Genomic DNA, 20491 nt, shown 5'->3' with positions numbered 1-20491 from the left:
TCTCGCCGGCGCCTGGGATCGAACCCGGAACCACAGGATCACGAGTCCAGTATTCTGTCAGCTCAGCCACCGGCTCCGTGGCTCCCAGTTAAGACCCAACTGCCCCCCCCCCCCTTGACCTCAACCCCACTAGCTAAAACACGCCAAGAACACATACATATTTACATGTTTTAACACAACCATAGTGAGGACAAGATAGTTAATCAGCGCTATTATCCATTTTAATTAGTAGTTCCACATAAGATTCAATATGCTGGTGGGACACATGTACAGAGGTAAATAATAGTATTTTCCCTCTCTGTTGGACTACATACACAAACTGCTCTTTAAATAATGTATTAATAAATATACTCACCGTGTATTAATGATGTTCACGACCCGTCAGTAATGGACCATGAAATCCTTTGCTGGGGATATAATTATTTATTTATGCTTTAATTCGACGTTTTACTTAGCATGAATTAATTTTTTTTTTTTAGAATTTTCGTGGAATTTTCACGTATTTTTTTTAGTATTTTTCACCTATTTTGGTAGTATTTCTCACCTGTTTCGGTAGTGTTTCTCACTTGTTTTGGTAGTGTTTCTCATCTGTTTTGGTGGTGTTTCTCACCTGTTTTGGTAGTGTTTCTCACCTGTTTTGGTGGTGTTTCTCACCTGTTTTGGTAGTGTTTCTCACCTGTTTTGGTAGTGTTTCTCATCTGTTTTGGTAGTGTTTCTCACCTGTTTTGGTAGTGTTTCTCACCTGTTTTGGTGGTGTTTCTCACCTGTTTTGGTAGTGTTTCTCACCTGTTTTGGTAGTGTTTCTCACCTGTTTTGGTGGTGTTTCTCACCTGTTTTGGTAGTGTTTCTCACCTGTTTTGGTAGTGTTTCTCACTTGTTTTGGTAGTGTTTCTCATCTGTTTTGGTAGTGTTTCTCACTTGTTTTGGTAGTGTTTCTCACCTGTTTCGGTAGTGTTTCTCATCTGTTTTGGTAGTGTTTCTCACCTGTTTTGGTGGTGTTTCTCACCTGTTTTGGTAGTGTTTCTCATCTGTTTTGGTAGTGTTTCTCACTTGTTTTGGTAGTGTTTCTCATCTGTTTTGGTAGTGTTTCTCACCTGTTTCGGTAGTATTTCTCACCTGTTTCGGTAGTGTTTCTCACTTGTTTTGGTAGTGTTTCTCATCTGTTTTGGTAGTGTTTCTCACCTGTTTTGGTAGTGTTTCTCATCTGTTTTGGTAGTGTTTCTCACCTGTTTTGGTGGTGTTTCTCACCTGTTTTGGTAGTGTTTCTCACCTGTTTTGGTAGTGTTTCTCACCTGTTTTGATAGTGTGTCTCATCTGTTTTGGTAGTGTTTCTCACCTGTTTTGGTAGTGTTTCTCGCCTGTTTTGATAGTGTTTCTCATCTGTTTTGGTAGTGTGTCTCATCTGTTTTGGTAGTGTTTCTCACCTGTTTTGGTAGTGTTTCTCACCTGTTTTGGTAGTGTTTCTCACCTGTTTTGATAGTGTTTCTCATCTGTTTTGGTGGTGTTTCTCACCTGTTTTGGTAGTGTTTCTCGCCTGTTTTGATAGTGTTTCTCATCTGTTTTGGTAGTGTTTCTCACCTGTTTTGGTAGTGTTTCTCACCTGTTTTGGTAGTGTTTCTCACCTGTTTTGGTAGTGTTTCTCACCTGTTTTGGTAGTGTTTCTCACCTATTTTGGTAGTGTTTCTCACCTGTTTTGGTAGTGTTTCTCACCTATTTTGGTAGTGTTTCTCACCTATTCTCAACAGTTACATTGGATAGTTAGAGTTATATCTAAATACAAGGATTAATGTATATCATTCAGAGTAGGCTATCATGTCAATCATTCAGAGTAAGATGTCATGTTGTTATCACTGTGTTATATTGCTGTCGGTGATTGATTTGCAAGATACAAGGTTATCCTAATATCTTAATCACCTGCATTCAATGAGCCAAAGTCATTAATACTCACCTGTTTATTGGTCAGTATACTCTGCTGATAATTAGTCAATTTGATACAATTTATCAAATTGTATTGATCTATATTGATCTATCGTAGCAAATTATTGACCTCTTCTGGCTATCTATAATATATGCCGTACGTTTTTTCTGATGTGATTTTTTTGTAACACTAAATGAGTCAAAACATAAAAAAGTCTATTATAGTGTTTTTTCTTAGTAATATTTCATTATATAAAAGGCACTTTTTGTTAAACTTTTCATAGCGTATGAAATATATAACACAATTTAAAAAAAAAAAATTCAGATATATCCAGAGTATATTGTTTTTTTTTCTGTTAATGGTGTTAAAATTTCATTAGTATGCTATTACACTATACCCCGGCTGTGCCCGGGTCTCTTAACCCTTCCCCCCTCTCTCTATCATTTCCCTCCATCCCCCCTTTCTCTCTCCCCTCTCTCTCCCCCCATGTTGAAAATGAAAACGAAAAAATCAAATATTTTCCAATATTATTTATTCAGCTGATCATATTGATTCATCTTTCCCTGTAGTGGGTGGGAGAGGTGATGAGGTTCGAGGTTCCCTACAGACACCAGCTGCAGGAGTGCCTGTCGAAGGTCTACGGTGTTGAGCTGCTCCTGGACCGCCTGTGGAGCGGGAGACAAGGTCAAAGGTCACGAGCAATTAGCGAAAATAATCTAGAGAAATGGTGGTAATTTATTTATACCCAATTTATACTCATTGTTTCATGTTCTGTCTTGTGTTGATACTTTTAATACCCTATATCAGTAAAGAAGAGTTTTCTTGTGAGTCTGACAGTTAACTTAGAGAGTCCCCCCTCCGACTCTCTAAGTTAAGTCCCAGACTCACTTCCCCGACACGATAGAGACATGATTGCGACTTAAAAGATATAGCAAGCAGTCATCATGCTAAATGCGTCAGTATTAGTTTCTAAAGGGATATCTATGTATCGGATATCTAAAGTATGCGCTGCATTTTGTGAGCATTATATCGAAATAGGAAGATCGAAGGTTACTAGGCATTAATGGGGGTTCGAAGCTGTTTTAAAATTTCATATGCATGTTTTAAGGTCATAGTGTACAGAGTGGACGTAACAAGGGGGCCAGATTCACGAAGCAGTTACGCAAGCACTTACGAACCTGGGGCCAGATTCACGAAGCAGTTACGCAAGCACTTACGAACCTGGGGCCAGATTCACGAAACACTTACGCAAGCACTTACGAACCTGGGGCCAGATTCACGAAGCAGTTACGCAAGCACTTACGAACCTGGGGCCAGATTCACGAAACACTTACGCAAGCACTTACGAACCTGGGGCCAGATTCACGAAGCAGTTACGCAAGCACTTACAAACTTGGGGGCCAGATTCACGAAGCAGTTACGCAAGCACTTACGAACCTGGGGCCAGATTCACGAAGCAGTTACGCAAGTACTTACGAACGTGTACATCTTTCCTCAAACTTTGGCGTCTTTGGTTACATTTATTAAACAGTTTAGAAGCATGAAAACTTGCCAATTAACTATTGTTATTGTTATAAACAGCCTCCTGGTGCTTCGGAGTTCATTAACTGTTTAATAATTGTAAACAAAGTCGCCAAAGATTGAGAAAAGATGTACAGGTTCGCAAGTGCTCGCGTACCTTCTTCGTGAATCTGGCCCCAGGTTCGTAAGTGCTTGCGTAACTGCTTCGTGAACCTGGCCCCAGGTTCGTAAGTGCTTGTGTAACCGCTTCGTAAATCTGGCCCCAGGTTCGTATGTGCTTGCGTAACCGCTTCGTAAATCTGGCCCCAGGTTCGTAAGTGCTTGCGTAACCGCTTCGTGAATCTGGCCCCAGGTTCGTAAGTGCTTGCGTAACCGCTTCGTGAATCTGGCCCCAGGTTCGTAAGTGCTTGCGTAACTGCTTCGTGAACCTGGTCCCAGGTTCGTAAGTGCTTGCGTAACCGCTTCGTAAATCTGGCCCCAGGTTCGTATGTGCTTGCGTAACCGCTTCGTGAATCTGGCCCAAGGTCTGAGAACATTAACATGAAAACATAGTGAACGGGCTGTAAAATTTCCGTTGGAATCGAGAGGGGTAGTTAAGAACAGGTGATTAGACACTGGAGGTGGTGGTGGGGAGGGGGGAAGTAGGGGTGGGGAGGGGATTTGGGGTGGGGGGAGATTCGAACAAGGAGACATCAGAGAGAGCTATGTACCTCCTACACCAGATTCAAAAGGCCCCTGAAATTATATCACACCAGCCAATTGGACATTTGAAAGGCGGAGCACAAGAGCCTGAGCTCAACATAACACAAAACCTATTAATATAATACGCGAACAATACGTGTGAAGCCATCCCCCCCTCCCCCTTTGACGAGCTTTTAATAAATCACCGTGTTCATTTGTGAACAAGGAACATGAACGACGCGTACACAAAAGTGTTCACTCACACTAAGTACCAAACACGCTTACACGAACCGCCCGAATGAACGTGTGTGTGTGTGCGCGTGTGTGTGTGTGTGTGTGTGTGTGTGTGTGTGTGTGTGTGTGTGTGTGTGTGTGTGTGTGTGTGTGTGTGTGTGTGTATATGTGTGTGTGTGTGTGTGTGTGTGTGTGTGCGTGCGTTGCACACAATACAACACGCAATTTTCGATCTTAAATATTACACAACTAATCGCTACTAATGAGAGCTGGTGACAGGAGAGGAGGTGGGGGGGAGCGGGGGGAGCGGGGGGAGGGGGGTGGTGGTTTCATGTGACGAATTGCCAGATAAAATGCGTTATGTGTCAACAAACTTTATACTGGGGGGGGGGGGGGGGCGGATAGATTGACTTGGTCAATTTACTGCAATATTTAGAAAACTCTTCGCTAAGCTCTTAATACATTTCGAACGTAATTCCTTATTCGGAAATATGTGTATAAGGTTAGTCTTATGGTCGAATTTGTACGTGTCGTGAGAGGAAAGGGGGGGGGTAGAGGGTGGGGAGGGGGTTTGTAATGGGAATTTAGGGGTGGTGGGGGGGTGGCATACTCCCCCTGCCCTCCCCTCAACAAACACACAACATTTGACGAAGAACCTACCTTCCATAACTGGGGTTCGAATCTGTTCAGGATCTCGTTTCTGAAGACGTTAGGTAAGATGTTGATAGCAGCTTCCAGCAGGTAATCAAATGAGCCCATACCTGAGGACCGGAACTCCATGTTACCTGTACGGAGAGAGAGAGAGAGAGAGAGAGAGAGAGAGAGAGAGAGAGAGAGTGAAAATCAAATTTGCACAATATACCCATTTTTCATAATTCCTCACACTAACCTCATTCTTAATTGCCCCTATGCAAATTTAGACTTTTGTAAATAAAACCTACATCTTTTTTATATATGAAAACAAATACAATTACAAAAACAGTGGGGGGGGGGGGGGGTGTATGAGTTTTGCTACATAACTGTTCAAGTGAGTGACTTTAAAAGCGTGTTGTAGCTGATAACTTGCCTACAAGGCAGTAACAAGATGTGAGAGAGGGGAAATTGTTGAACGCAATGAACCGCCAAACTTGTGAGATTGTGTCGTGCTTGCTTGTGTCGTGCTTGCTTGTGTCGTGCTTGCTTGTGTCGTGCTTGCTTGCTTGTGTCGTGCTTGCTTGCTTGTGTCGTGCTTGCTTGCTTGTGTCGTGCTTGCTTGCTTGTGTCGTGCTTGCTTGTGTCGTGCTTGCTTGCTTGTGTCGTGCTTGCTTGCTTGTGTCATGCTTGCTTGTGTCATGCTTGCTTGCTTGTGTCGTGCTTGCTTGCTTGTGTCGTGCTTGCTGCTTGTGTCGTGCTTGCTTGCTTGTGTCGTGCTTGCTGCTTGTGTCGTGCTTGCTGCTTGTGTCGTGCTTGCTTGTGTCGTGCTTGCTTGCTTGTGTCGTGTTTGCTGCTTGTGTCGTGCTTGCTGCTTGTGTCGTGCTTGCTGCTTGTGTCGTGCTTGCTTGTGTCGTGCTTGCTTGCTTGTGTCGTGTTTGCTGCTTGTGTCGTGCTTGCTGCTTGTGTCGTGCTTGCTTGCTTGTGTCGTGCTTGCTGCTTGTGTCGTGTTTGCTGCTTGTGTCGTGCTTGCTGCTTGTGTCGTGTTTGCTGCTTGTGTCGTGCTTGCTGCTTGTGTCGTGCTTGCTGCTTGTGTCGTGCTTGCTTGTGTCGTGCTTGCTTGCTTGTGTCGTGTTTGCTGCTTGTGTCGTGCTTGCTGCTTGTGTCGTGCTTGCTGCTTGTGTCGTGCTTGCTGCTTGTGTCGTGCTTGCTTGCTTGTGTCGTGCTTGCTGCTTGTGTCGTGCTTGCTGCTTGTGTCGTGCTTGCTTGCTTGTGTCGTGCTTGCTGCTTGTGTCGTGCTTGCTTGTGTCGTGCTTGCTGCTTGTGTCGTGCTTGCTTGTGTCGTGCTTGCTGCTTGTGTCGTGCTTGCTGCTTGTGTCGTGCTTGCTGCTTGTGTCGTGCTTGCTTGCTTGTGTCGTGCTTGCTGCTTGTGTCGTGCTTGCTGCTTGTGTCGTGCTTGCTTGCTTGTGTCGTGCTTGCTGCTTGTGTCGTGCTTGCTTGTGTCGTGCTTGCTGCTTGTGTCGTGCTTGCTTGTGTCGTGCTTGCTTGCTTGTGTCGTGCTTGCTGCTTGTGTCGTGCTTGCTTGCTTGTGTCGTGCTTGCTGCTTGTGTCGTGCTTGCTTGTGTCGTGCTTGCTGCTTGTGTCGTGCTTGCTTGTGTCGTGCTTGCTGCTTGTGTCGTGCTTGCTTGTGTCGTGCTTGCTGCTTGTGTCGTGTTTGGGTGAGTTGTGTGGGGTTGTGTTTGGTTTTGTCGAGTTTTGTTTTGTTTTTTGGGGGGGGGGTGTTTGGTAGTGTCTCCTGCGCGCACGCGTTTCTGTGTGTGTGTGTTTGTGTGTTTGTTTGTGTGTGTGTGTGTGTGTGTGTGTGTGTTTGTTTGTGTGTGTGTGTGTGTTTGTGTGTGTGTGTGTGTGTGTGTGTTTGTGTGTGTGTGTGTGTGTGTGTGTGTGTGTGTGTGTGTGTGTGTGTGTGTGTGTGTGTACTAACTCACCTATATGTACTCACCTATATGTGCTTGCAGGATCGAGCATTGACTCTTGGATCCCGCCTTTCGAGCATCGGTTGTTTACAGCAATGACTCCTGTCCCATTTCCCTATCATACCTGGTTTTAAAATTATGAATAGTATTTGCTTCCACAACCTGTTCCTGAAGTGCATTCCATTTCCCCACTACTCTCACGCTAAAAGAAAACTTCCTAACATCTCTGTGACTCATCTGAGTTTCAAGCTTCCATCCATGTCCTCTCGTTCTGTTACTATTGCGTGTGAACATTTCGTCTATGTCCACTCTGTCAATTCCTCTGAGTATCTTATACGTTCCTATCATGTCCCCCCTCTCCCTTCTTCTTTCTAGTGTCGTAAGGCACAGTTCCCTCAGGCGCTCTTCATACCCCATCCCTCGTAGCTCTGGGACGAGTCTCGTTGCAAACCTCTGAACCTTTTCCAGTTTCATTATATGCTTCTTCAGATGGGGACTCCATGATGAGGCGGCATACTCTAAGACTGGCCTTACGTAGGCAGTGTAAAGCGCCCTAAATGCCTCCTTACTTAGGTTTCTGAATGATGTTCTAACTTTTGCCAGTGTAGAGTACGCTGCTGTCGTTATCCTATTAATATGTGCCTCAGGAGATAGATTAGGTCCTGTGTGTGTGTGTGTGTGTGTGTGTGTGTGTGTGTGTGTGTGTGTGTGTGTGTGTGTGTGTGTGTGTGTGTGATGTGTGTGTGTGTGTGTGTGTGTGTGTGTGTGTGTATTCCCCCCTCCGACAAAGCAGTCAGGAGAATCGAGAGGTTACTAGGAAGAATAATTTTTAACTTTACTAAACTAAGTTGGGCTTTACTACGAGACGTAGAATATAATTCATTAAAAAAAATATACATTATTGCATTACAGCAGAATAGACAACGTAGTGTCAACTCACCAGACACACACAAAACCACCACCACAACCACCACCACCACCACGGAAGACAACCACCATCCCAGCAACACTAGTAATACCAGTGAAGGCTGGTATAATTAGTACCAGTAGCTGGTAGTTAAGACTAGCTGCTAGTTATAGTACTAGCCACCTGTCCCCCAGTTATTCCTTCCTCTACTACCCACCCTATCCACCCGCAAACAGCTCCCCACAATCCACCAACCAGCCAACAAACGTACCAATTTTGCCATCCAGGGTTCGAAGCACAGGCGGACTTCTCATATGGGCCCTCTGGTGGAGCTCGAAGATGGCACTGAAGGTGTCAATGTTGATGTCCAGGCGGCCATAGGCACCTGGCAGGTATGGCACCCACCACACACCTGTCACCTTCACCTCGTGCGCCCCTACCTGTCCAAAAAACAGTTCCACTAGTAGTTCAGCACACCAGCGGGAAGGGGGGCAGATTCGCGAAGTAGTTACGCAAGCACTTAGGAACCTGGGGACAGGTTTACGAAGCAGTTACGCAAGCACTTAGGAACCTGGGGACAGATTCGCGAAGTAGTTACGCAAGCACTTAGGATCCTGGGGCCAGATTCACGAAGCAGTTACACAAGCACTTAGGATAACCTGGGGCCAGATTCACGAAGCAGTTACGCAAGCACTTAATAACCTGGGGCCAGATTCACGAAGCCGTTACGCAAGCACTTACGAACCTGGGGCCAGATTCACGAAGCAGTTACGCAAGCACTTACGAACCTGGGGTCCAAATTCACAAAGCAGTTACGCAAGCACTTACGAACCTGTCCATCTTTTCTCAATCTTTGGCGGCATTGTTTACGATTATTAAACCGTTAATGAGCCCCGAAGCACCAGGAGGCTGTTTATATCAATAACAACAGTTGATTGGCAAGTTTTCATGCTTGTAAACTGTATAATAAATGTATCCAAAGCCGTAAAAGATTGAAAAAAGATGTTCACGTTGGTAAGTGCTTGCGTAACTGCTTCGTGAATCCGGGTCTGTAAAGTTTTACGTCAATATTGCAACAAAATGAGTCTTATAGAACAGGGCCAGAAGGGCGAGAATTGTGATGAAAGTTCTCACCTCTGCTTGAGCGATGAAAGTGTTATCCACAAGCTTGATGACACAGTCTCTGGTCCTGTGCACGGTGCTGAGGCCAGACACAACAACCTGGTCCATCTGGAACGGCAGGATAGGAAGAGAAGCCATTTATCCCAATGAACATAATATACAAGAAAGGCGTTAGTTCCCTTTTAAAGCAACTACACACAGAAATCCCAATAGCGGTGATGCATCAAATGAACAAATCCACCAGGGCCGTGATGAGGATTCGAACCTGCGTCCGAGAGTATCCCAGACGCTGCCCTACATACGAGGACGTAGGTTCGAATCCTCGTCACGGCTCTTGTGGGTTTGTTAATTTACTCAATATTGCGGACACTGGTGTAGTGAATATAGATAATTAATGAACAAATATGTATAGTGATTATTATATTGTGAATATATAGTGCTATAAGGTATGTGGCGTAAGGTATATAAGGTAAAAATAATTGAAATTAAAAATTAGAATGATTAATCTTCAATTATTCTCAATCGTCTGAATCTTGTATAATAACTAAAACATCAATTAGGATTATGTTATTAATCATGCCCAAGGTATAAAGCTGGCTTACCTGGAGGGTAATACCCAGGCCCAGGTAGACAGACGTATTACCGACGTACCAAGGCTCCATACCCGAGTCTCGAAGGAGGAGTCTCACCTTAGAAGATGTCGTCAATGTTAATACCATGTACTAATAGAGCTCAAAACACTACGACAAAAAGCTTTACAGTCAGAAAATACAACGAAATATTATATAGATGCTTAGGGCTAGTCTCATCAAATTTTGCAGGGGGACGGGTGGCTGGTGGGGGATAATCATACGAAGGCAGGAGATGAAGAAAATGAGTGATGAATAGAGTTGATTAATGAGAGATAGAGAGAGAGAGAGAGAGAGAGAGAGAGAGAGAGAGAGAGAGAGAGAGAGAGAGAGAGAGAGAGAGAGAGAGAGACAATAGACGGAATTAGAAAGATAAAACAGCTGAAATAAAGGAAAAAAGTCCAACCTTTGTCATCATAAAGTCCAATGGAGGAGTAGAGTCCGGGAAGAACCAGCCGTCGGCCACCAGGTGAAGCTCGGGATTAATGACCTCCACCAGCCACTCCTTCACCTGCTGGTGCATAGGAAACAACCCCTCCACATGTGTAACCCTTTAAAATGTACACATGGGTACACACACACCTGAAAAATACGCCTATAGGAGCTCAAATACACACACACACACACACACACACACACACACACACACACACACACACACACACACACACACACACACACACACACACACACATACACCGTCAGTACTTTCAAAGCATTATATGACAAAGAGTGCTGGGAAGACGGGACACCACAAGCGTACCTGTAACTACACATAGGTAATTACACATGATGGGGATACATGGGGACATGTGTCCCCAGAACTAAGGGACACACGGGGTATGTATCAAAGATAACGGGACAACAAAAAGATGAACGTTCGAATAAACCAAAGATTAAAAAAAAAGTCAATTCATACTTCTAATTAATATACAAATGTGGCAAAGCCCACATGGTTAAATGAGCCCAGAGGCGGAGACCAGGCACTGAAGCTCAACACAAATTCAAGCTAATATGACATGACTTTACAGAAAACGAGAACTCCCTAAGATAAGAATTATTTAATCACGAGAAAGCATATAAAACAGATTATCATTGTTCCCCTCTTAAAATAAGTTCCTATTGAGCCTCTTATTGAAGCTCCTATTGAACAAGATGAGGACTCACTAAGGTCACGAGGCTGGGAAGGAAGATTGGAATAGCAGCCTTAACGCCTAGCAGATACGTAGTGGACAGATTCTCGAAGTTCACCACTATCTTGTCGTAGGTCATCTCCAGCTGAGGGTGGGAGAGGTCAGAGGTCATTAGGGCACCAGTGTTGGGGGAGAGAAGCCAGTGTTGGGGGAGAGAAGCCAGTGTTGGGGGAGAGAAGCCAGTGTTGGGGGAGAAGCCAGTGTTGGGGAGAAGCCAGTGCTGGGAGAGAAGCCAGTGTTGGGGAGAAGCCAGTGCTGGGGGAGAAGCCAGTGCTGGGGGAGAACCCAGTGTTGTTGGAGAGAAGCCAGTGTTGGGGGAGAAGCCAGTGTTGGGAGAGAAGCCAGTGTTGGAGAGAAGCCAGTGTTGGAGAGAAGCCAGTGTTGGGGGAGAAGCCAGTGTTGGGAGAGAAGCCAGTGTTGGGGGAGAAGCCAGTGTTGGGAGAGAAGCCAGTGTTGGGGAGAAGCCAGTGTTGGAGAGAAGCCAGTGTTGGGGAGAGAAGCCAGTGTTGGGGGAGAAGCCAGTGTTGGGAGAGAAGCCAGTGTTGGGAGAGAAGCCAGTGTTGGGAGAGAAGCCAGTGTTGGGGGAGAGAAGCCAGTGTTGGGAGAGAAGCCAGTGTTGGGAGAGAAGCCAGTGTTGGGGAGAAGCCAGTGTTGGGGGAGAGAAGCCAGTGTTGGGGGAGAAGAGCCAGTGTTGGGAGAGAAGCCAGTGTTGGGAGAGAAGCCAGTGTTGGGAGAGAAGCCAGTGTTGGGAGAGAAGCCAGTGTTGGGGGAGAGAAGCCAGTGTTGGGAGAGAAGCCAGTGTTGGGAGAGAAGCCAGTGTTGGGAGAGAAGCCAGTGTTGGGGAGAAGCCAGTGTTGGGGGAGAAGCCATTGTTGGGGAGAAGTCAATGTGATTGGAGAAGCCAGTGTTGGGAGACAAGCCAGTGTTGGAGAGAAGCCAGTGTTGTTGGAGAGAAGCCAGTATTCTCAGGTTTCTCTGGAATACAAAATACAATGACTGGAATACAAAATACAATGACTGGAATACAAAATACAATGACTGGAATACAAAAAGTCTGTATTCACCCTCCCTATCACTCAACTCCCATTGAAAGATAAGAGTATACTCTTTATCTAATTAAATCGAGTATGAGAGAGTTGATGATTTAAGCGTGGCTGCGAGGAATTATGTTCATAAAAGAACCCCCCTCCCCCAAGGTTCGATCCCCCTATCCCTTTTCCGGAAAAGAATCTCTCCAGGTTTAAATTTTTTTGGTCTGCACTTCTGTGTGCTGGAATATGTGATAAATGACCAGTGTGTGATGGTGATACTAAGGGGGGAAAAAATAAAGAGTATTTGTAAAAGGCTAATTTGTTGTTTAATCGATAGATGAGCTTAGAAGGGGGTTAGGGGGGTAATGGGGGGGGGAGGGGTTGAATTATGTGTTCTTTGTTTACACCTTCTCTTCTCTCTCCCCCCACTCTCCCCCTCCACCCATGCCCTCCAGTATTCATCACACTTCTACACCCATTTTTAAGGTGGGTGGTAAACCCACCCAAATCTCAAGTCCCAACCCCTTTTCCCCAGTTCCCTTCTTACCCAGTTCCCTTCTTTCCCATTTTCTTTTTTATCCAGTTCCCTTTTTTCCCAGTTCCCTTTTTTCCCAGTTCTCTTCTTTCCCAGTTCCCTTCTTTCAGCTCCCTCCCTCCCTCCAGTTCACAAAACGGACTCGGTTAGACCTCTTATACTGCTAATGATCCCTTCCTTTGTAGGGCAAATGGAATGACCCCAGATGGTGTCATGACAGTTTTGTTGCTCAAGGAGCTGGAAATAAGCTTTTAAGGGGCCACACTGCACCCAAGGAGACGTGAGGTGAAGGCTAATGACCCTCTCGGCTAGTTAGTCAATATTTTGCGTTTAAGTTTTTTTTTTTTTAGGGATTAAGCTTCGAATTGGTGTTAGTTGTTGACCCGGGGTTAATGTCCTGTCTATTTGTTTTGCTGTTGTTCGTGTCTGTGTGATTTTTGAGGGTTTTATATATTTTTTGCAGGGTCGGCGTTCGATTCCCCGATGGTCAAAGCGGTTGGGCATTTTCCTTGACTCTGTTTTCTCATATTCCTTCACCCTCGTTGCTCTAATGAATATTAAATGTATAAAAATGTAAAAATTTGAATTCCTGAGATGTACAGATTAATTCGAATTTTTATATTGTTAATGTAAATGACCAATCCGTTAAAAATACGACTTATTAATGTAAAAAAATAAAGCATGGTAAAACTGACGTTTTATACGAATTGGGTTTTGAGGGGTTACGTCGGTTTTCTTTCGTACGCTTTTGGTCTGATAGAAACGTTGTTTTTTGGACGGAGTGGTTGTGTCTTCAGCCTTCTCTTGTGAGGTGTAGAGAGGAGTCTACCTCACCCTTCCATCTCCTAACCTGAGCTTCCCTCACTTCCCCCTTCCTTCCCTCCCTCTCTCTTCCCTCTCTTCCCCTCCTCTTCTTCTCTCCATAACCTCCCCTATCATCCCCCATCACCCCCCCCCTCAACTTTCCCCTCACCCCAACCCTCCCCAACCTCTCACCCCTTTTCCCTCCCTCCCCAATCCATTCGTCCCCCCCTCTCTCACCCCCTAACTCCCCAACCCCCTCCCTCTCTCCCTCCTCAATCCCCCCCTCACCCCCTCCCTCCCTCCCTCTCCAATCCACTCGTCCCCCCCCTCCCTCCCTCCCTCCCTCCCCAATCCACTCATCCCCCCTCACCCCCACCCTCCCCCACCCATCACCTCCGTGTCGTCGGCGTCCATGACAAGTCGGCCGGTGTGGTCGGGTCGGACGCCTGATCGGAACGACAGCTGCACGTCGTGGAGACTGATATTGGTCGTCCCCGACTCGTCGCCGCTCCAGAACATCGTCGCCTTCCACAGGTACCGACCGAAGGACGACAACACCGGAAGCCTCGCGTCGATCTGCACCTGTGGGAGGATTGACAAGTGTTACAAATCGCTTGCATGGTCGGCGTTCGATCCCCCGATGACCCACGCCCAAGTGGTGGGGGGGGGGGACCGTTCTTTCCTACCGTCCTATGTCTTACCGTTGTTACGTTAATACAAGTACTATACAAGTTAATATTGGGGTTGCAGGTCGGCGTTCAATCCCCGACCGTCCAAGTGGTTGGGTACCATTCCTTTCCCCCCGTACCATCCCAAATCCTTATCCTGACCCTTTCCCAGTGCTATATAGTTGTAATGGCTTGGCGCTTTCCCCCTGATAGTTCCCTTCCCTTCTTCCCCCCCCCCCCCATCTTACCAAACTACCAGAGCAGTTTACCTACGTAGGCTGACATAGCAATATACTCTCAATACGCTTGTTGTCTTACAATCCGGTGTTGTTACAAGGTGTGTTCCGGTGATAGACCTCGAGTTATGTCTATTCCAAAATATTTTTCCTATTCTGACCAAAGCAAGTAGCACATCTTGTATTATCCATGAATATAAACTTCCTACCTTCTTCCTTAAACTCATCACATTGCATTTGCTTGTTTTAACGTCAAATAGCCAGGTTTCAAACCTTTCTCTCTTGTTTTTTTTTTTTCCAGACTCTCCTGGAGTGCTCTGCAATCCTCACTTGTTCTGACGGTCCATAGGCAATTTTTCTTCGGCAAACATCAGCAAGTAGGATCCTAATTTCTCAGGTAAGCCATTAACGAATATGAGAAATATTACGGGTCTTCATGGTTCTCATTCTCATCTCTAGTTTCTCATCGTTAATTCCATGTTTGAGTGGTATTTACTTACCAGCTTAACACATAGTTTGGCTTAAGCTTTTTCTGAAGCCTCCTGTCGAAACTTTCTCAGTTCGGGAAAATTAAACGGCTCATCTTACTCTGTCCTGTGAGATCATAGTACTTGTTGTCGAAGACTCTAGCAGGTTTGTTAGCCATGTCCTCATCCGTGAGCTCACGTTCACGCATTTTGGCGACATTTGTCCTTTTTAGAGGTCCTCTAGAGCCTCTTGTACGATCTCTCCAAGTCTCTTCAGGGCCTACATATCTAAGGTACAAACCCTGAGTTTTATAGTGTGTATATGAGGGTTTAATCGAATTTTTTATCCTGTAAAGGTGTCGAGCCCAGGAGCTGAAGCTCTTACCAGCAAACAAAGTAGGTTAACACCTATAGGTTAGTGTATTTTGGGCAAGAAAAACTAGTCCTTGGAACATTTTCAACTGTAAACAAAGAAGATAATAATAAATTCTAATAGTAATTAAAAAATATATTATCAAGAAAAAGTTACTCCTGTATTCATCCATATATCTGTTTCCATCCTCCCATCCCCCCCCCTATCAACTATCATTTATCTATCCACTAATCTATTGCGACTCCACCAATCCTCCACCACGCCATCCACCTGCTCTCTCTCTCTCTCTCTCTCTCTCTCTCTCTCTCTCTCTCTCTCTCTCTCTCTCTCTCTCTCTCTCTCTCTCTCTCTCTCTCACCGTGAGGGAGGAGAGGTTGAAGGAGGCTGCCTCCACAGTGAGGTTGGACAGGCCAAACAGGTTCTGGTCACAGAGGCTGAGGGAATTGGTGAGGTGGTAGGACTCCGGGAACGCCATCGGGTCTGCCAATTTGAGCACTGGCAAGCAGGAATAGACATAGTTAATTGAGAGAGAGATATTGGAATCAGAATAAATTGAAAACATGTAAGTAAAAAGTAACAAATTTTGTATATAGAAAACAAAGTTAATTACATTTCTCCCAAAATATAAATATTCATCTAAGAAGCTCACAAAATATTATTTACTTAACGTAACTTTTTGAATATCAGCCACAAAATATCAGTTATTATAAAAAAAATATTGAATATCGGTTGTCTAATGTACTGACTCCGGAACGATTTTTCCTCCATCATATTTATTACATATATTTCTTTTTAACACACACACACACACACACACACACACACACACACACACACACACACACACACACACACACACACACACACACACACACACACACACATCCCCCAGGAAGCAGCCCGTAACAGCTGTCTATAACTCCCAGGTACCTATTTACTGCTAGGGGCATCAGGGTGAAAAACTGTGCCCATTGTTCCTCGCCTGTGCCGGGAATCGAACCCGGGTCACCGGACTACGAGTCCCGCGCGCTGTCCACTCAGCTACCAGCGCGTGCATGCGTATGTGCGTGCGTTTAGGTGTTCCGACGCTAAGCTCTTGGGCCTCGACTCTTATTTATTTGTCTTTTATATTTGCTCGTTCTCTCATAATTACTCATTCTCTCATAATTACTCATTCTCTCATAATTACTCATTCTCTCATAATTACTCATTCTCTCATAATTACTCATTCTCTCATAATTACTCATTCTCTCATAATTACTCATTCTCTCATAATTACTCATTCTCTCATAATTACTCATTCTCTCACAATTGCTCATTCTCTCATAATTGCTCATAGAAATGTGAGTAGCTGCGGCTTATAGCACCTCTGCTCTCAGAGGTGCTTGCTCTTGCACCTCTGCTCAATTTGGGTTGGACGGTAGAGCGACGGTCTCGCTTCATGCAGGTCGGCGTTCAATCCCCGACCGTCCACCAAGTGGTTGGGCACCATTCCTTCAATCCATCCCATCCCAAATCCTTATCCTGATCCCTTCCCATTGCTATATAGCCGTAATGGCTAGGCGCTTTCTCCCGATAGTTCCCTTCTCCCTCAGCTCTCAGATCATTGAAAACGTGTTTATATCTCACACTGCATCTGAGTACTTGCACTAATCTCACTCATTCATGCAACTAACTTTCACTAATCTCACCCATTCATGCAACTAACTTTCACTAATCTCACTCATTCATGCAACTAACTTTCACTAATCTCACCCATTCATGCAACTAACTTTCACTAATCTCACCCATTCATGCAACTAACTTTCACTAATCTCACTCATTCATGCAACTAACGTTCACTAATCTCACTCATTCAAGCAACTAACTTTCACTAATCTCACCCATTCATGCAACTAACTTTCACTAATCTCACTCATTCATGCAACTAACTTTCACTAATCTCTCCCATTCATGCAACTAACTTTCACTAATCTCACCCATTCATGCAACTAACGTTCACTAATCTCACTCATTCAAGCAACTAACTTTCACTAATCTCACCCATTCATGCAACTAACTTTCACTAATCTCACTCATTCAAGCAACTAACTTTCACTAATCTCACCCATTCATGCAACTAACTTTCACTAATCTCACTCATTCATGCAACTAACTTTCACTAATCTCACCCATTCATGCAACTAACTTTCACTAATCTCACTCATTCATGCAACTAACTTTCACTAATCTCACCCATTCATGCAACTAACTTTCACTAATCTCACTCATTCATGCAACTAACTTTCACTAATCTCACCCATTCATGCAACTAACTTTCACTAATCTCACTCATTCAAGCAACTAACTTTCACTAATCTCACCCATTCATGCAACTAACTTTCACTAATCTCACTCATTCAAGCAACTAACTTTCACTAATCTCACCCATTCATGCAACTAACTTTCACTAATCTCACTCATTCATGCAACTAACTTTCACTAATCTCACCCATTCATGCAACTAACTTTCACTAATCTCACCCATTCATGCAACTAACTTTCACTAATCTCACCCATTCATGCAACTAACTTTCACTTTATCTGTCAAACGGAGTCTTTCCACCTCGTATCTTCCCCTCTGGTAGCAAGGGTTTACTGTAGAGGTCTGTGATCTCCCCTCGTTCGAACCCTTTCTCTCTCTCTCATCGACTATGCATAAGCTGAAGACACAGCCATGTGTCTGCGTCCTGCTATGTCTCATGTGTCCTACAGTACGTCGTTCAGGATAAGCAGGATTTTATTTGTTTTGTAAGCTATGCATGTCCGTGTGTGTGTGTGTGTCTGTGTGTGTCTCTGTGTGTGTGTGTGTGTGTGTGTGTCCGTGTGTGTGTCTGTGTGTGTGTGTCTGTGTGTGTGTGTGTGTGTGTGTGTGTGTGTGTGTGTGTGTGTGTGTGTGTGTGTGTGTGTGTGTGTCCGTGTGTGTGTGTGTGTGTGTGTTTCCGTGTGTGTGTATTTTTATAGCGCGCTTGTATTTTGTTTGTACGGGTTGTGTTTGTGTGGGCTTACGAGGTGCTTGTGTATGTATGTGTTTTCGTATTGTGTGTGTGCGCGTGCATGCGCCAGTTACTTACATGGTAGGCCTCTCGGCTCCTCCTCTGAGAAGTGGTAGAAGAGATGTTTGGCAATCTGGATGGCCGTCAGTGGCGTCTCCTTCACCTTCCCTGAGGAATACAGTCACTTGCTTAAGCCCTTGTTTACGTAGTGCAGTTACGGAAACAAGTAAACAGATAAAGTATATAAAAACAAAGGGAAAACAATCATTATTATTTTATTTTTGCTTACAAAAACACATTTAAGAACGTTTGATTATTACCAGAAAGATCATTTTTGTTTCAATCATTTACGAGACAAAACCTTATTCGTTCAGGATTTTATATATATATATATATATATATATATATATATATATATATATATATATATATATATATATATATATATATATATATATATATATATATATTTCTGCCTCAAACTGTTATCCAAATATCTCATTCAAGACCTATACTCTCGTAATGCCTTGTCGCTCTCTGATAATTACCAGAGCTTGAAATACTAAAAAAAACCTGTTCACGACCTATCGTGAGACCAAAATTTGAATATGCAGCGGCTGCATGGTGCCCATGCCTTCAGAAGCACATGAATAAACTGGAAAAGGTGTAAAGGCAGGCTACAAAAATGGCGTTAGAGGAGTTAAATGCGCCAAAGCCTAGAAGATAAAAGAAAAGGAGGTGATATGATCACTGAATACAAAATAGTAACATGAATTTACATAATTGACAAAGAGGATTTTTTGAACCAACAACTTCAAAAACAAGAGGTCATAGATTCAAGCTGAGGAAGGAAAGGCGGCGAAAGCAAATACTAGAAATGTTTATTTTGCAATGAGAGTGATAGACGGTTGGAACAAGCTAAGTGAGAAGGTGGTGGAGGCTAAAACCTTTCAGTAGTTTCAAGGCGTCATACGACAAAGAGTACTGGGAAGACGGGACACCACGAGCGTATAGCTATCATCCTATAACTACACTTAGCTAATCACACACACACACACACACGAACGATGCTAGTTATCTTAACATGGACTTTGCTTATCAGCTGCTCTATGAACTATGCTCCGAATTGATGATAAGACCCGAGTCAGCGACGGGATGAGGTTACATCAATGGTTAAGGCTAGATTAGTTTCAAAAGGATAATTAAGGGATACAGCTGGATGCTGTCAGCACGCATGTATACGCCGTGTCAAACCGGTAAAACGCATATGTATACTTGCATACCAAGATATACAACGTTACAGGTGCTGAGAGGTGAAACTTTAACACCGAAAGCACACACTTAGGTGAGTACACACACACACACACACACACACACACACACACACACACACACACACACACACACACACACAAACACCACAGGTGCGCACGTACGCCCCCCTTGCACATCACTCAGCACTCCCTGAACCTCACTACACCCACCTGCAAACTCCTCCTTCTTCTCCTCCTTGACGGCGCTGAGGCCTCCGGACGCCCAATCGTAACTCAGCAACACAAACAGCAAGGCACGTGAGTGGCTGAGAGGAAACATAATGGCGAAATGCTATGGCTGGAGATACAGTGATGTCGGGTGATTCTGGATGCTTGCACAGTGATGTCGGATGAAGCTGGATGCTTGCACAGTGATGTCGGATGATGCTGGATGCTTGCACTAACATCCGTTCCTTCACAGCCAGAGAGAAACACTGACTTAATCCATTATCAACCACCTGGTAGCCAGGGAAGGGACCACATGCCTATTTATAATCAAAACAACACAACGACTCCCCCACTAACTTCCTCGTCGTTCTGGACACGACTGTAGCGTCCTGGGGTACGGTGTACGGTACCCGCGTACCGTGCCGAGGGAAGAAACGGTACTCCAAGTGGTATTTAATAGGTGCAGTAACATACGAACAGACGACTCAAGCCGAAGACAGGGAAAAGCAGGTACGTCCTTACAAGCAGAGAATGAAGAGAGTGATAAGAGATAAGAAACCTTGATAACAAGTATTTTATATATATATATATATATATATATATATATATATATATATTATATATATATATATATATATATATATATATATATATATATATATATATATATATAAGCTTAGACGGGACTAAATGTCTTATTCGTAATTTCATCTTAATAAATATGTCTGAATGTCCACTATGTTATAAGACATGGGAAGTAGACCTTACGCAACGGAGCATCTTGCAGCCTCCAAGAACCTTCATTTCTGTGTTCTTGTTCTGTTGTTGTTTTAGATTCAGCTACTGGGAACAAAAAGTTACAAGTAGCACGGGCTATGGTGATCCCGTAGTGGACTTAGCTGGCACAGGAGCGGGGCTGTAACGTGTGTTCTTGCGCGTTTTTGTCTGCCTATTCTTGTGTATGCGGTTCCTATTCGAGTCGTTTTTTTCCCTCCTAGTGTGAATTCTCCTCCTCTTGTGCCATTCCTCCTTCTCATTTCGTGTGGCATTTCG

At 44.3% G+C, this 20491-nt stretch overlaps 1 protein-coding gene across 3 annotated transcripts; it reads right to left on the bottom strand.

Annotated features, from left to right (window-relative positions):
* Nucleotides 1-2428: 2428 nt before the first annotated feature.
* Nucleotides 2429-19951, bottom strand: LOC123758687 (uncharacterized). 3 transcript variants are annotated; one of them, XM_045743228.2, is made up of 12 exons: nt 19796-19942; nt 19442-19683; nt 18036-18125; nt 15281-15417; nt 13572-13760; nt 10783-10893; nt 10022-10129; nt 9589-9675; nt 8999-9094; nt 8136-8304; nt 5015-5139; nt 2429-2583 (listed from the first exon to the last, which is right to left on the bottom strand). In XM_045743228.2, exons 2-12 carry the CDS (start codon nt 19548-19550, stop codon nt 2446-2448), a joined length of 1359 nt encoding a protein of 452 aa, XP_045599184.2. In that variant the 5' UTR covers nt 19551-19683; nt 19796-19942; the 3' UTR covers nt 2429-2445. The 3 variants fall into 3 exon arrangements, with proteins under 3 accessions (XP_045599184.2, XP_045599183.2, XP_045599185.2); XM_045743227.2 differs by having other exon boundaries at nt 19442-19951; XM_045743229.2 differs by having other exon boundaries at nt 10022-10126; nt 19442-19951.
* Between the last annotated feature and the right edge of the window lie 540 nt (nt 19952-20491).

The sequence above is a fragment of the Procambarus clarkii genome, chromosome 31 (genome assembly GCF_040958095.1).
Source record: "Procambarus clarkii isolate CNS0578487 chromosome 31, FALCON_Pclarkii_2.0, whole genome shotgun sequence".
In the NCBI taxonomy this organism is placed as follows: Eukaryota; Metazoa; Arthropoda; class Malacostraca; order Decapoda; family Cambaridae; genus Procambarus; species Procambarus clarkii.
The sequence above is the reverse complement of the archived record's forward strand: the minus strand, read 5'-3'. Positions and strand labels throughout refer to the sequence as shown.

Bases quoted from the DNA above. Each gene is read 5' to 3' on its own strand.
- LOC123758687 (XM_045743227.2), bottom strand. From the start codon at position 19,550: ATGTTTCCTCTCAGCCACTCACGTGCCTTGCTGTTTGTGTTGCTGAGT. The intron at 18,126-19,441 runs GTGGGTGTAGTG...TGTATTCCTCAG, and splicing joins GAAGAAGGAGGAGTTTGCAG to GGAAGGTGAAGGAGACGCCA. The intron at 15,418-18,035 runs GTAAGTAACTGG...CCTGCTTGCCAG, and splicing joins GGAGCCGAGAGGCCTACCAT to TGCTCAAATTGGCAGACCCG.